Source organism: Octopus bimaculoides, chromosome 30 (assembly GCF_046866305.1).
Source record: "Octopus bimaculoides isolate indiv1 chromosome 30, ASM4686630v1, whole genome shotgun sequence".
Classification (NCBI taxonomy): Eukaryota; Metazoa; Mollusca; class Cephalopoda; order Octopoda; family Octopodidae; genus Octopus; species Octopus bimaculoides.
The window spans coordinates 12,324,945-12,339,844 of record NC_142957.1 but is presented as its reverse complement, the minus strand read 5'-3'; the positions used below and the strand labels follow the sequence as shown (position 1 = coordinate 12,339,844).

Below are 14,900 nucleotides of genomic sequence, written 5' to 3'. Positions count from 1 at the left end.
GGTTTCAAGGGCCAGCAGCCCTTCAGTATCCTAAAATGCCTGAGAGACTGGCATGGTGTGGATAGAGGCGTCTTCAAAATAAAACTGGATCTCCTCCTGTCAAGGGTTTCAGATGAGCCTACCTCAAGGCAAGAAACAAAGATGAGGGTAGTGGCATCAAACTCCCACATTCACCAAATGGCATTCCAGAGGCCTTAATTATAATTATTCATATATATATATATAGATAGATAGATATAGATATAGGCGTAGGAGTGGCTGTGTGGTAAGTAGCTTGCTTACCAACCACATGGTTCTGGGTTCAGTCCCACTGCGTGGCACCTTGGGCAAGTGTCTTCTACTATAGCCTCGGGCCGACCAAAGCCTTGTGAGTGGATTTGGTAGGCGGAAACTGAAAGAAGCCCATCGTATACATGTACATATATATATATATATACATACATATATATATATGTGTGTGTGTGTTTGTCCCACACCCCAACATCGCTTGACAACCGATGCTGGTGTGTTTACGTCCTCGTAACTTAGCGGTTCGGCAAAAAGAGACCGATAGAATAAGTACTAGGCTTACAAAGAATAAGTCCTGGGCTCGATTTGCTCGACTAAAGGCGGTGCTCCAGCATGGCCACAGTCAAATGACTGAAACAAGTAAAAGAGTAACGAGTGTATATATATATATATATATATATATATATATATATATATATATATATATATATATAAGAAGCATTGGTTATAGAACAAGCATTAAGTTTTGGTCAACGACTTTACATACAACACCCCACCCTCAAACATTTAATCATATATAAAAATCACCATGGTTTTCAGACACATAAAAAATAATACGTATACATAGAATCACAGAAGGTAAAAATAAAATAGAAATAGAACGGCCTATCAAAAAGTTAAATATACATGACTAAAAATTCATAAGCTACCAAAACATTCAATGGACAAATATAAATTAAAGATAAAAAGGCGATCTTACCATACGAGTCCTAGAAATGAGTTTGAAGGCCGTAATAACATGGGCGATTTTTTCCAGGCGTAGCGGTTTCCTATTACTCCGTTGCGCGTACACGATATGCTAGAAGTGGCAGTCAAAAAGTCTTAAAACGCGAAAGAAAAAAAAAAGGTGGATAGTTTGGTTAACTTGGGCGATTCCAGAAGTAGTGGTTTTCGGGTTGTTGTTGCTGTTGTTGGCAATCCGTCGCTTCCGACGTCGAGGGTTCCAGTCGATCCGATCAACGGAACAGCCTGCTCGTGAAATTAACATGCAAGTGGCTGAGCACTCCACTGACACGTGTACCCCTTAACGTAGTTCTCGGGGGGATATTCAGCGTGGCACGGAGTGTGACAAGGCTGACCCCTTTGAATGACAGGCACAACAGAAACAGGAAGTAAGAGTGAGAGAAAGTTGTGGTGAAAGAGTACAGCAGGGTTCGCCACCATCCCCTGCCGGAGCCTCGTGGAGCTTTTTAGGTGTTTTCGCTCAATAAACACTTACAACGCCCGGTCTGGGAATCGAAACCGCGAGTCCGCTGCCCTAACCGCTGGGCCATTGCGCCTCCACGGTTTTCGGGTAATCTTCGAAGTTTAGGGTAGTAAAAAAAAGTAAATAAAAATATACCAGGGAAATAGCTTAACGTCTGGTAGAGATGGACTATATGTAATCTGAACCTTTTCCCCCCTTATTTATTAATTTTTTTTTACGGAATCCCACGTTTTAGGCTATGGAGATTCCGATTCTGAAAAAAAAATTTTTGAAAAGTTTCAATTCCCCCCCACCACCACCAAGCAGGCTATTTACATGCTAGAAATAACAGCCAAATCTCACAAAACTAGTGTTAGGGTTAGGGTTAGGGTTAGGGTCAGGGTTAGGGTTAGGGTCAGGGTTACGGTCAGGGTTGGGTTAGGGTTAGGGTTAGGGTTTGAGTTAGGGTTAGGTTTACCCTGTGGATCTATATAAAAACCGGGGGGGGGGGGGATCGAAATTTTGAAATTGAGATTTTTGAAAATTTTTTTCCAGAATCTGATTCTCCATGGTCTGAAACATAGGATTCCGTAAAAAAAACAAAATTTAAAAGTGGGGGTATACCCAGATTACATATACTCCATCTCCACCTAACGTCTTACTAGTATTATCCGTAACACTCTGAAATGTGTTTTTTTTTTTTTTTTTTTAGCTGTTTATAAATAAATCACACACGTGATTGAATATCACAGTACCGGCTGAGAGATCGAAAATGCCTCGTGGAAGACCGGCTGCACAACAATTTATCGTTCCTTAAAATGAAATCCTCACACGTCCTGCGATTGATTCGTTCGACTAAATGCGGTGCTCCAGCATTGCCGCAGTCAAACGTCTGAAACACATAAGAGAATAAAAGAACATGCATTTGCGCATGCACGTGCATGTGCGTGTGTGTGTTTATGTCCACCACCATCACTTGGCAACCGGTGTTTGTTTGTTTATTTCTCCGTCGTCTACCAGTTTGGCCTAAGATACCACCAAAATAAGTACCAGGTTTGAAAGTAGAAAAAAAAAATTGGATATCGAATATTTTTTTTTTTTTTTCCACTAAATTCTTTCCCGATCAGGTACTGTCATGGTATTAGCTGTCAGAAGTGAAAGTAGAACTGACAAGGAACGTTACTGCTGGTTTGAGTTGATTCTTTGGCTACTGACTAGCCGGAGCTATCTATCTGTCTGTCTGTCTGTCTATCTCACTATCTCTCTCTCTCTCTCTCTCTCTCTCTCTCTCTCTATCTATCTATCTATCTATCACTCGTTCACCTCTGTTTGTGTCCGTAGAATTTATCAAATTAGAAAACGCAAATTTAATATAAAAATATATTTTCTGAAATTGCAAATTATTTAAAATATAAAAATATAATTTTCAACAGAGAGAATTTATCAAAATAGAAAACAAATGAAGTTTGAAGTTTAAAAATAATAGGATCGACCACTCACGACTGGCTAGCGCGGACGCGCGACTGCGCGTTCGGGACCACTCTGCTTTAGTAGTACCCTTATACTCTGTGTGTTTTCAAACGCATGGATATAGGTGTCAAATTTGTTCCAATAACTTTCGAGTGATAGATAGATAGATAGATAGATAGATAGAGAGAGAGACGGACAGACAGACAGACAGACAGATAGCTCGCTCCGGCCAGTCATGGTATTAGCTGTCAGTAGCCAAAGAATCAACTCAAACCAGCAGTAACGTTCCTTGTCATATTTTTCTACTTTCACTTCTGACAGCTAATACCACGACAGTGCCCCAGATCAAAATATAAAAATTTATGTCAATGTTTCGTAGAATAATGAAGGGAAATTTTTTTTTTTAATATATAAATATAAGGAGGCGCAGGTGTACGTGTGTGGTAAGAAGCTTGCTTACCAACCACATGGTTCCGGGTTCAGTCCCACAGCGTGGGCAAGTGTCTTCTACTATAGCCTCGGGCCGACCGACTGAAAGAAGCCCGTCATATATGTATGTATATATATATATATATATGTACGTGTGTGTGTGTATATATATATATATATATATATATATATATATATATATATATATATATATATATATATATGTATGTATGTATGTATGTATGTATGTATGTTTGTCCCCGCAAAATTGTTTGACAACCGATGCTGGTGCGTTTACGTCCCCGTAAACTAGCGGTTCGGCAAAAGGAGACCGATAGAATAAGTACTGGGCTTACAAAGAATAAGCTCTGGGGTCGATTTGCTCAAACTATAAAGGCTGTGCTCCAGCATGGTCGCAGTCAAATGACTAAAACAAGTAGAAGGGTAAAATAGTAAAAGTGTAGCGGCAAGAGGACGTTTGGAAATATAGAACAGAGTATGGTGTAGGGGGAGATAACTGCAAGCAAATTTATTCTTTCTCTTTGAATTATCGCCCTTTAGCTGTTGGCGTCACGCCTCAGACCAAAACTATATTGGAACTGGCAGAAATCATCTTTGAAATAATGTTGGCTGTTCTAACGGTTAATAAAGAATTATAGATGTTGCAGGAATACGAGTGAGGACACGGTTAACGAATTATGACGTCATAGTTAATATTTTTGAACATAAGCTTCGGATTCTGTTACATCATCTCTCCCACACTCTCTCCTTATGTATGTATGTGTGTGCATATATATATATATGTACATAGTACGTATATATATGTATGTATGTATATATATATATATATATATATATATATATATATATGTATGTATGTACGTATGTGTGTGTGTAATCATGTATCTGTGTATGCATCTTGCTGTTTGTATGTGTGTGCACGCGCGTCTGGGAATCGAAACCGCGATCCTATGACCGCGAGTCCGCTGCCCTAACCACTGGGCCATTGCGCCTCCATGTTAAGTATACATAGATACATATAAACATACAAATAAATATACACAGCAGACACACATACACACACACATTTATGCATGCTCATACTCATGTAAACATACATGCAAAAACACGTACATACACACACTAACACACATATTCTTCTAGATACGTGCTCATACACCACAAAACAATATGATGTTATACCACAATCATGGAGTAATACATATAATAATTCATAACAAAACAGCATCAAATTTTCAGATATTTTATACATAATTAACAATGACACAAATTGAATATTTAACAGTAACGGTTGGAGGTCTGAATTGTGGTTGCATTTATATATATATAATTATATGCATGTTAGAGGCAAAACATGAACGCAAATATAAATAACATTGCAAAATGATAATTTTATACAAAATAATATTATACAATATGATATAGCAGAGAATATCACAGTCGAATCTTTAGAAGTCCTCAGAAACTCCCATTCATAAAAAAGCATCCAAATATTGTTAAGTAACAATTAACACATGATTGGTCAGATCAATTAGAATAAATGACCAATGAAGGTACAATACTGCACATGAACAGGTAATGTGGAAATATCAATGCTGCCCTAAAGCAATTGGGAATTGTTGAATGTAATGTTTTAAGATTAAAATTCTATTTTTGATAAGATGGATTCATATGAAGTCACACACTGGAGTAAACACAGAGAAGCAGATACTAAATCTAGGGTCTTAAAGATGTGTATGTAGACATCACATACGATCCAAAGGTACTTTCTGAGTGGGCTGGTTATGTGACACTGGCGTCGGCTACAACTGTGATCTCACTTTACCTGCCAGGTCTTCTCAGTTACAGCATATCTCCAGGTTTCGGTCTTCCATCATTGTCTCTGCGAGGCCCAACGTTCAAAGGTCATGTTTCACCACCTCACCCCACGGGTTCCTTTCAGTGTTTGGGAGTGGCACTTCTTCACACAGCTCTCCTCATCCATCCGTAGTACATGACCATACCAGTGCAGACGTCTCTCCTGCACGTCACATCTAATGCTTCTTCTGTCCAACATTTCTCTCAGGTCGCTTACACTCTATACACACACATATGTATACACTTATGCATAGATATAAATGCTTGTGTGTGTGTGTGTGTGTGAAGTAATGAAGATCATTTAGTAGAAGATAGAATAAAGACAATTTAAAACGCATCAGCCTTATCATTCATCATCATCATCGTCGTCGTTTAACGTCCACTTTCCATGCTAGCATGGGTTGGACGATTTGACTGAGGACTGGTGAAACCAGATGGCTACACCAGGCTCCAATCTGATTTGGCAGAGTTTCTACAGCTGGATGCCCTTCCTAACGCCAACCACTCAGAGAGTGTAGTGGCTGCTTAAAGTTATAAATGAGGAACAGTTGAATGACAGTGACAATGGGGAGTTACTCTCTTATATTAATTACATCAAACTCCAATGTTAATGCATGCATTAAATGTCTATAGATACAGGTGATACATCTATCTACCTTTCTACTTACCTACCTATATAGTGTACTTGAATATATACCGGGTGTCCCAAAAGGTAATGATGGGTTTCAATTTTTAATAACTTTCTTAACCTTACAAATAAATGCATGAAATGTTGATACAATATAAAGGATATAAAGAGCACTCCGTCGGTTACGACGAGGAGGGTTCCAGCTGATCCGATCAACGGAACAGCTTGCTCGTGAAATTAACATGCAAGTGACTGAGCACTCCACAGACACGTGTCCCCTTAACGTAGTTCTCAGGTAGATTCAGCGTGACCACAGAGTGTGACAAGGCTGGCCCTTTGAAATACAGGTACAACTCATTTTTGCCAGCTGAGTTGACTGGAGCAACGTGAAATAAAGTGTCTTGCTCAAGGACACCTTATGATCGTGAGCCGAATGCCCTAACCACTAAGCTACGCGCCGTCACTAAAAGGACATAATGGAAATTGATATGCACAGGTCATATGACAGCTTTGCAAACCCTTGCTCTTTCCAAAACACCCTCAGATTTTCAGACCCCACTTCCCTGATTTCTCTGCTGATGTTATCCTTCAGATGCACCAGGGTCTTTTTCAGGCAGCCCCACAAGAAAAAAATCCGGGATTGTGAAGGCCATTCAAATTAGACCTCACACACGGTTCCTGCAAGATGGGGCAACTGCGCACACCGCAAGAGAAACAGTGCAGTTGCTACGGCAGGGCTTTGCAGGGAGAATAATGTCCCTCTCCACGGCAATGTCAACTGGCCTCCATGTGACTAGCTCGGATTTTTTTCTTGTGAAGATACATGAAAGAGAGGGTTAGACATCAACAAACCAGAGGCCCTGGTGTAAGTAAAGGAGACCATCAGAGAAGAGGGGTCTGAAACAAAGAGCATCGGTATGCAAAACCAAAATGGCTGCCATTTAAGTGATGTCATTTTTCACATGTGATGCAGTGGCGTTGCAAAATTTGACTTGTGCATATTAATTTCCATTATGTCCTTTATATTGTATCAAAATTTCATGCATTTATTTGTAAAGTCAAGGAGGTTATGAACAATTGAATCTCATCAGTGACTTTTGGGACACCCTATATCTATAATTCTCATGCATGCATTACATTATCCTAAAAGTTAGATTGTTCATATCATTAAATTTAGTAATTTAAATATTATATTGACCCCCTATGTGGACGCAGTCATACTAGGACCAACAACAAATTACACTTTCAATCCTACATACTAAAACCAAATTTTACACAAATATCTCCTGGTAAGTACAACTACTGTAGTTTCCAAGTGCATATATATATTTCATCATCATCATCATCATCGTCATTTAGCGTTCATTTTCCATGCTGGCATGCGTTGGACGGTTTGACACAGGTTGGCAAGCTGGAAGGTTGCACCAGGTTATAATCATTTGGTTTGTTATGGTTTATCTGGCTGGATGCTTTGCTTGATGCCGACCCCTTTACAGAGTGTACTGGGTTCCCTTTTTGCGACGCCAGCACAGGGATTTTAGTATGAGGTGTTGGCACAGGTGATCTTCCACACGGTGCCAGCAATGGTGTTTTCTATATGGCACCACCACATGTGCTTTTTACGTGACATTGAAAAATACTATATTTTTACATATAAAACACAGAAATATCCTCAAAATGAATTATAGATCTTAAGAAACACAGAACATCAAAATAAACAAGTAAACTGGAAGCTTTGAAATTAGTCAAAAACATGTTACAAAATATAAAGAACATAAGATGACAACCACCTAATGGATAACTGGCTAAGAATCTCAAATCTATTGATTTGAAATGCTGTAAAGGATTTACTGAAAGAACAGACTTACCTCGTCAATGAATCAGTCTACAACCATAATATTGTAAGTCATCTATGAAAGGAAGTCTATATTTATTTTTTTATGGAACTGATGTTGTACACAGCATGACAACAACATATGTGTCAGGGTATATATATGTGTATATGTATGTGTGCATATATATATATATATATATATATATATATATAAACAGTCACAAAGTGTAGTTTAGTCCAAACAAATTATGATTAGTGTTAGGTAATCATAATGTAAAGAATTTAAATTAATGTCACTTATTGTTGTTGTTGTTGTTGGCACTCCGTCGCTTACGACGTCAAGGGTTCCAGTTGATCCGATCAACGGAACAGCCTGCTTGTGAAATTAACGTGCAAGGGGCTGATCACTCCACAGACACGTGTACCCCTAACGTAGTTCTCGGGGGGGGGGGGATATTCAGCGTGACACAGAGTGTGACAAGGCTGACCCTTTGAATTACAGGCACAACAGAAACAGGAAGTAAGAGTGAGAGAAAGTTGTGGTGGAAGAGTACAGCAGGGTTCGCCACCATCCCCTGCCGGAGCCTCGTGGAGCCTTAGGTGTTTTCGCTCAATAAACACTCACAACGCCCGGTCTGGGAATCAAAACCGCGATCCTATGACCGCGAGTCCGCTGCCCTAACCACTGGGCCATTGCACCTCCACAATGCCACTTATTACATATACTGTAAATGATAATATTCCTTTCATTGCAATGGCCTCTCTCCAGAATGTATTCTTTCATGTGTTCGTAAATTACCAGAATGAGAGAACGACTTCCTACACACCTTACACTGATATGGTTTCTCTCCAGAATGTATTCTTTCATGTGTTCGTAAATTACCAGACTGAGAGAACGACTTACCACATTCCTGACATTGAAACGGATTCTCTCCAGTATGTATTCTCTCATGTATTCTTAATTTAGTAGAACGAGAGAATGACATTCCACATTCCTTACACTGATATGGTTTCTCTCCAGAATGTATTCTCTCATGTCTTGTTAAATCACTAGACTGAGAGAATGACTTACCACATTCCTGACATTGAAACGGTTTCTCTCCAGTGTGTATTCTCTCATGTATTCTTAATTTAGTAGAACGAGAGAATGACATTCCACATTCCTTACACTGATATGGTTTCTCTCCAGAATGTATTCTCTCATGTCTTGTTAAATCACTAGACTGAGAGAATGACTTACCACATTCCTGACATTGAAACGGTTTCTCTCCAGTGTGTATTCTCTCATGTATTCTTAATTTAGTAGAACGAGAGAATGACATTCCACATTCCTTACACTGATATGGTTTCTCTCCAGAATGTATTCTTTCATGTCTTGTTAAATCACTAGACTGAGAGAATGACATTCCACATTCCTTACACTGATATGGTTTCTCTCCAGAATGTATTCTCTCATGTATTCTTAAACCACTAGAACGAGAGAATGACTTACCACATTCCTGACATTGAAACGGTTTCTCTCCAGTGTGTATTCTCTCATGTATTCTTAATTTAGTAGAACGAGAGAATGACTTACCACATGGCTTCTCTCCAGAATGTATTCTCTCATGTGTTCTTAAATCACCAGAACGAGAGAATGACTTTGTACACATTTTACATTGAAATAGTTTCTCTCCAGTCTGTCTTTTCTCATGTGTTCTTAAGGTACCAGAATGAGAGAATGACTTCTTACATTTTTCAGAATGAAGTGGTTTCATTCCAGTGTCTTTTTTCACTTGTTTACTGAAGTCACTAGAGTCAGGTAATTTCTCTCCAAAATCCTTACTCTGGAATGCTTTCTCTCCAGAATGGATTTTCTTGTGTCTTGTGAATATACAAGAGTCAGAAAATTTCTTTCCACAGTTCTCACACCGGAATGGTTTCTCTTTGGAATTCACATCAGTGACATTTGATAAATCATCTTTTCTGCAGTTTGTTCCACTCTTAATTGATTGTGTTTGTATTTTATTATTTTCCGGTGACAAATTCATTCTAGGTTGCTCCAAGTCTTCAAGCATTTTGGTACTCTCAAGAAATGTATCAATCTGAGAAATTGAGGAATGACAGTTATCTGTAAATATAAAGAAACATGACTGAGAAAAAACTGTTTTTAAATATCAATAAATACACACTCACACACAGACACACACACACACACACACACACTCACATACATAAATACATCATCATCATCATCGTTTAACGTCTGCTTTCCATGCTAGCATGGGTTGGACGATTTGACTGAGGGCTGGTGAAACACCAGGCTCCAATCTAATTTGGCAGAGTTTCTACAGCTGGATGCCCTTCCTAACGCCAACCACTCAGAGAGTGTAGTGGGTGCTTTTACGTGTCACCTGCACGAAGGCCAGTCAGGCGATACTGGGAACGGCCACGCTCGAAATGGTGTATTTTATGTACCACCAGCACAAGAGCCAGTCCAGGGGCACTGGCAACGATCTCGCTCGAAAATCCTATGAAGGCCAGTCAGGCGGTACTGGCAACGGTCACGCTCCTTCGTCTTTGTAGAATATATTGGGTGAGAAAACTCCTTGGGTGACAAATTCTTAATTAGATGGAGAAAATTCTAAGGTTTGCTTTGGTGTAACGGTAGCACATCTGACATCTGTAGTATGGACAACCCTTAACTTTTTTTTCATATGAGGGCTTTTTTTTGTTTAACTCAATATTTTACATGCCAATGCTTAAAGCTATCGCATGTGCAGAGTGAGTTATTTCATATCTCTCGAAGTTCCTAAAATTCTGAAGATGAGAACAATACATGCATACATACATATGTATGTATGCATTTATGTGTATATCTATGGTGGAGGCACAATGGCCCAGTGGTTAGGGCAGCGGACTCACGGTCATAAGATCGCAGTTTCGATTCCCAGACCAGGCGTTGTGAGTGTTTATTAAGCGAAAACACCTAAAGCTCCACGTGGCTCCGGCAGGGAATGGTGGCGAACCGTGCTGTACTCTTTCACCACGACTTTCTCTCACTCTTACTTCCTGTTTCTGTTGTACCTGTAATTCAAAGGAGTCAGCCTTGTCACACTGTGTCACGCTGAATATACCCCGAGAACTACGTTAAGGTAAGGGTACATGTGTCTGTGGAGTGGTCAGCCACTTGCACGTTAATTTCACGATCAGGCTGTTTCGTTGATCGGATCAACTGGAACCCTCGATGTTGTAAGCGACGGAGTGCCAACAACAACAGTATATCTATGATTGCATATATATATATATGTTATTGTATAATACAAATATCTTTTTTTCCTGCAGCCCTCTGGCTTGCCACTATATGTTGAAACATCCAACCCCATGATGGCTTGGAAAAAGAGATGATAAATGATGATGATGATGATGGTGGTGGTGGTGGTGTTGGTTTTGGTGGTGATGGTGATGATGATGAGATTTTTACCTGCAGAACTGGTTGTTTCTGATAACTGTGCTCCAGCAATGGAAACGGTCTTTGTTTTCAGTTGTTCACAGTGTGATATACCAAGATCTTTGGCGTATTCTTCTCCATACCAGACAAGTAATTCTTCACCAGGAACAATGTTTCTTAATGCTCTATAGTAAATATTACCATTGTACTGAAAAGCAGTTAAATTCTGTTCTTCTTCCGTCCTTGCGCAGTTTACATATCGCATCCAATTAGAAATTGTCACATTCATTGCATCAACAAAATAGGTAGATTTTCCATAAGTATTAATCTATATGTAAATATTTATGAGAGAATATTATGAAGCATGAGAGAAACAATGATTTTCAATAGTCATGATGTGACATAGAAGAAAGGGCAGTGTTCCTAACCATTATTGTCCCTCTCACACTGATATAGTGGTTAAGTTAATGTTAATGCCATGCAAAGACTATAATCCTATTTTCCTTCACCAACAAGTTGACAATATTCTACATTTATTTCGTGATCTTTGCATCTCTTTAGCAATCCCAACTAAGGTGTCACTTCAGGGATTAAGAGATCAAAATACAATAGAATTATATCCAGAATTTTCCAAAAACATAACTGCCCCCTTTAAAATCCATGATCTGCAATACGTACCCATGTACAGAGTACAATTGTGTTGCATGTAGGATGAACCCACAGGTTAACTGTAAGGTTAGGAATGTAGTGTGTAGCTTACGATGTACTGAGGGACGGTGCAGAAACATGACAACTACCTACATTGGAGAGACTGCATGCAGCATAGGAGAACATATAGGTGAACATTGGCGAGAGCACAAAGAAGGGAAAAGATCGTCAGTGCTCTACCAATATGCTCAGGCAGAACATGGAGGCTCGATCAATAGCATAGAGGTTAAAATACTATCGACACAGAACTGACACGACACTTAGACAGATTACAGAGGCCACACACATAACAGTAGAGAGACTGAGCCTCAGTAAAAAACACGAACAGAACAGTAATATCCCCCACCACATCACACTACATGACTAAAGATAGTAGGGATGAGAAGAGAGAGGGGAAAAAATGTAAGTAATACACAGAAACATACGAGGTAATACACAATAGACATATATGCACTTACCTGTAATACGTATGAGAAATAGAGATAGATGTATAAGAAAAAAATCAGTGAATAAATATATAAATAGATAAATATATAAATATATGTCACATAACTGTGATAAATGTAAGATAGAGATTATATATATAAATAAAAACTATATAAAAGTCATGGATGCATATGAAGCGAACGCATACACATACACACGAAAAATACGCGGATGGCCATAACAACGTCAACAACACAGCTAACACAATCAGCAGTAGTAACAGTGACAACAACGTGGGTGAACGCACATACACAGAAGTATACAGGAACTGTACCATATAGGCGTAGGAGGGGCTGTGTGGTAAGTAGCTTGCTTACCAACCACATGGTTCCGGGTTCAGTCCCATTGCGTGGCACCTTGGGCAAGTGTCTTCTACTATAGCCTCGGGCCGACCAATCCCTTGTGAGTGGATTTGGTAGACGGAAACTGAAAGAAGCCCATCGTATATATATATATATATATATATATATATATATATATATATATATATATATATATATATATATATATATATATATATATATATATATATATATATATATATATATATATATATATATGTATATATATATATATATATATATAGGCGCAGGAGTTGCTGTGTGGTAAGTACCTTGCTTATCAACCACATGGTTCCAGGTTCAGTCCCACTGCGTGGCACCTTGGGCGAGTGTCTTCTACTATAGCCTCGGGCCGACCAATGCCTTGTGAGTGGATTTGGTAGACGGAAACTGAAAGAAGCCCGTCGTATATATATGTACACATATATGTGTGTGTGTGTATATGTTTGTGTTTCTGTGTTTGTCCTCCCAACATCGCTTGACAACTAATGCTGGTGTGTTTACGTCACCGTAACTTAGCGGTTTGGCAAAAGAGACCGTTAGAATAAGTACTAGGCATCCAAAGAATAAGTCCTGGGGTCGATTTGCTCGACTAAAGGTGGTGCTCCAGCATGGCCGCAGTCAAATGACTGAAACAAGTAAAAGAGTAAAAGAGTAAAGAGTATATTTTTTTCTTTTTTTTGAGTCTTAGGACAGCAACACCACAATGGGGTGAGAGGATGGGGCTGAGGGGAAAGCTACACTGCTGCTAAAAGCTATGACACACACACACACACACACACACAAGCACACACATATACATACGCACACAAATAAGGACACAAATGCATGTGCACATAAGGATACATATCTTAGAACAGAATGGAGTAAGTCGAGCAAGAACACACATGAAAACGAAAAGTGCCACTGAAGAGGTCACAGATGTGCGACAAAAGATTTCCAGACAATGGACATCAGTTCATATAATAAAATAAGAACTAATACACGAGTGAAAAAATGAAGGTAAAGTGGATGTAGTCATTTGGAAGATAAAAAAAAAAAAAAAAAAAAAGAAAAGAAACGACCATCCAATATCTGTTTCAACACACGATTTTACATCAGGAATCTTACAATACGAATTCATAAACATAACTTTATTGTTATTGAATTATATTGTATATTTCTTTCATCATCATCATCATCATCATCGTTTAACGTCCGCTTTCCATGCTAGCATGGGTTGGACGACTTGACTGAGGACTGGTGAAACTGGATGGCAACACCAGGCTCTAATCTAAATTTGGCAGAGTTTCTACAGCTGGATGCCCTTCCTAACGCCAACCACTGAGAGAGTGTAGTGGGTGCTTTTACGTGTCACCTGCACGAAGGCCAGTCAGGCGATACTGGCAACGGCCACGCTCGAAATGGTGTATTTTATGTGCCACCCGCACAAGAGCCAGTCCAGGGGCACTGGCAACGATCTCGCTCGAAAATCCTACGAAGGCCAGTCAGATATATATAGAATATAAGAATTTACCTCCGAGACTTGGTTACTTCGATCAAAGAGGGTGGGTCGATCCTGGATTGTCGAATGCTTTTCATAGACATTGTTTAAATATATCTTGCTAGACATCAATCCGTCCTTTGTCACGCTCAATCAGTAAAGCTAGCTGCTTGTCTTTAGCCGCAGGTATATGTACGAAATGTATGGGGTTTTTTTCTTATGTTCCTTTCTTTCTTTTACTTGTTCCATTCATTAGACTGCGGCCATGCTGGAGCAGCGCCTTAAAGTTTTTTTTTTTTTGTTTTTTCTTTATACATAATTATTTCTAACTAACCATTTAACATTACATCAATCAAATCTTTCTCACCAAACAATTATATTTATATACTTATATATTTATATAATTATATTATATACTTCATCAAGTAGATATATATATACACACACATACACACACATACATATTCACACACAACAGGCTTCTTTCAGTTTCTTTCAACCAAATCTACTCAAAAGACTTTGTTTGGTTTGAGGCTATAATACAAGTTAATAATTCAATATAGCTATAGCGTGGCTTTGTGGGAAGTAGCTTGCTTACCAACCACATGGTTCCGGGTTCAGTCCCACTGCGTGGCACCTTGGGCAAGTGTCTTCTACTATAGCCTCGGGCCGACCAAAGCCTTGTGAGTGGATTTTGTAGACGGGAACTGAAAGAAGCCCGTCGTATATGTGTATATAT

The 14,900-nt window shown here is 39.1% G+C and overlaps 1 protein-coding gene across 1 annotated transcript; it reads right to left on the bottom strand.

The window, feature by feature from the left end:
- Nucleotides 1-7,776: 7,776 nt before the first annotated feature.
- On the bottom strand, nt 7,777-12,744 carry LOC149130211 (uncharacterized). The gene is made up of 2 exons (XM_089345918.1): nt 11,177-12,744; nt 7,777-9,823 (listed from the first exon to the last, which is right to left on the bottom strand). The coding sequence occupies exons 1-2, from the start codon at nt 11,430-11,432 to the stop codon at nt 8,460-8,462; spliced, it is 1,620 nt and encodes a 539-aa protein (XP_089202044.1). The 5' UTR covers nt 11,433-12,744; the 3' UTR covers nt 7,777-8,459.
- Nucleotides 12,745-14,900: the final 2,156 nt, after the last annotated feature.

Coding starts and splice junctions, on each gene's coding strand:
- LOC149130211 (XM_089345918.1), bottom strand. CDS start 11,432: ATGAATGTGACAATTTCTAATTGGATGCGATATGTAAACTGCGCAAGG. Junction 9,824..11,176: donor AGAAACAACCAGTTCTGCAG/GTAAAAATCTCA, acceptor TTATATTTACAG/ATAACTGTCATTCCTCAATT.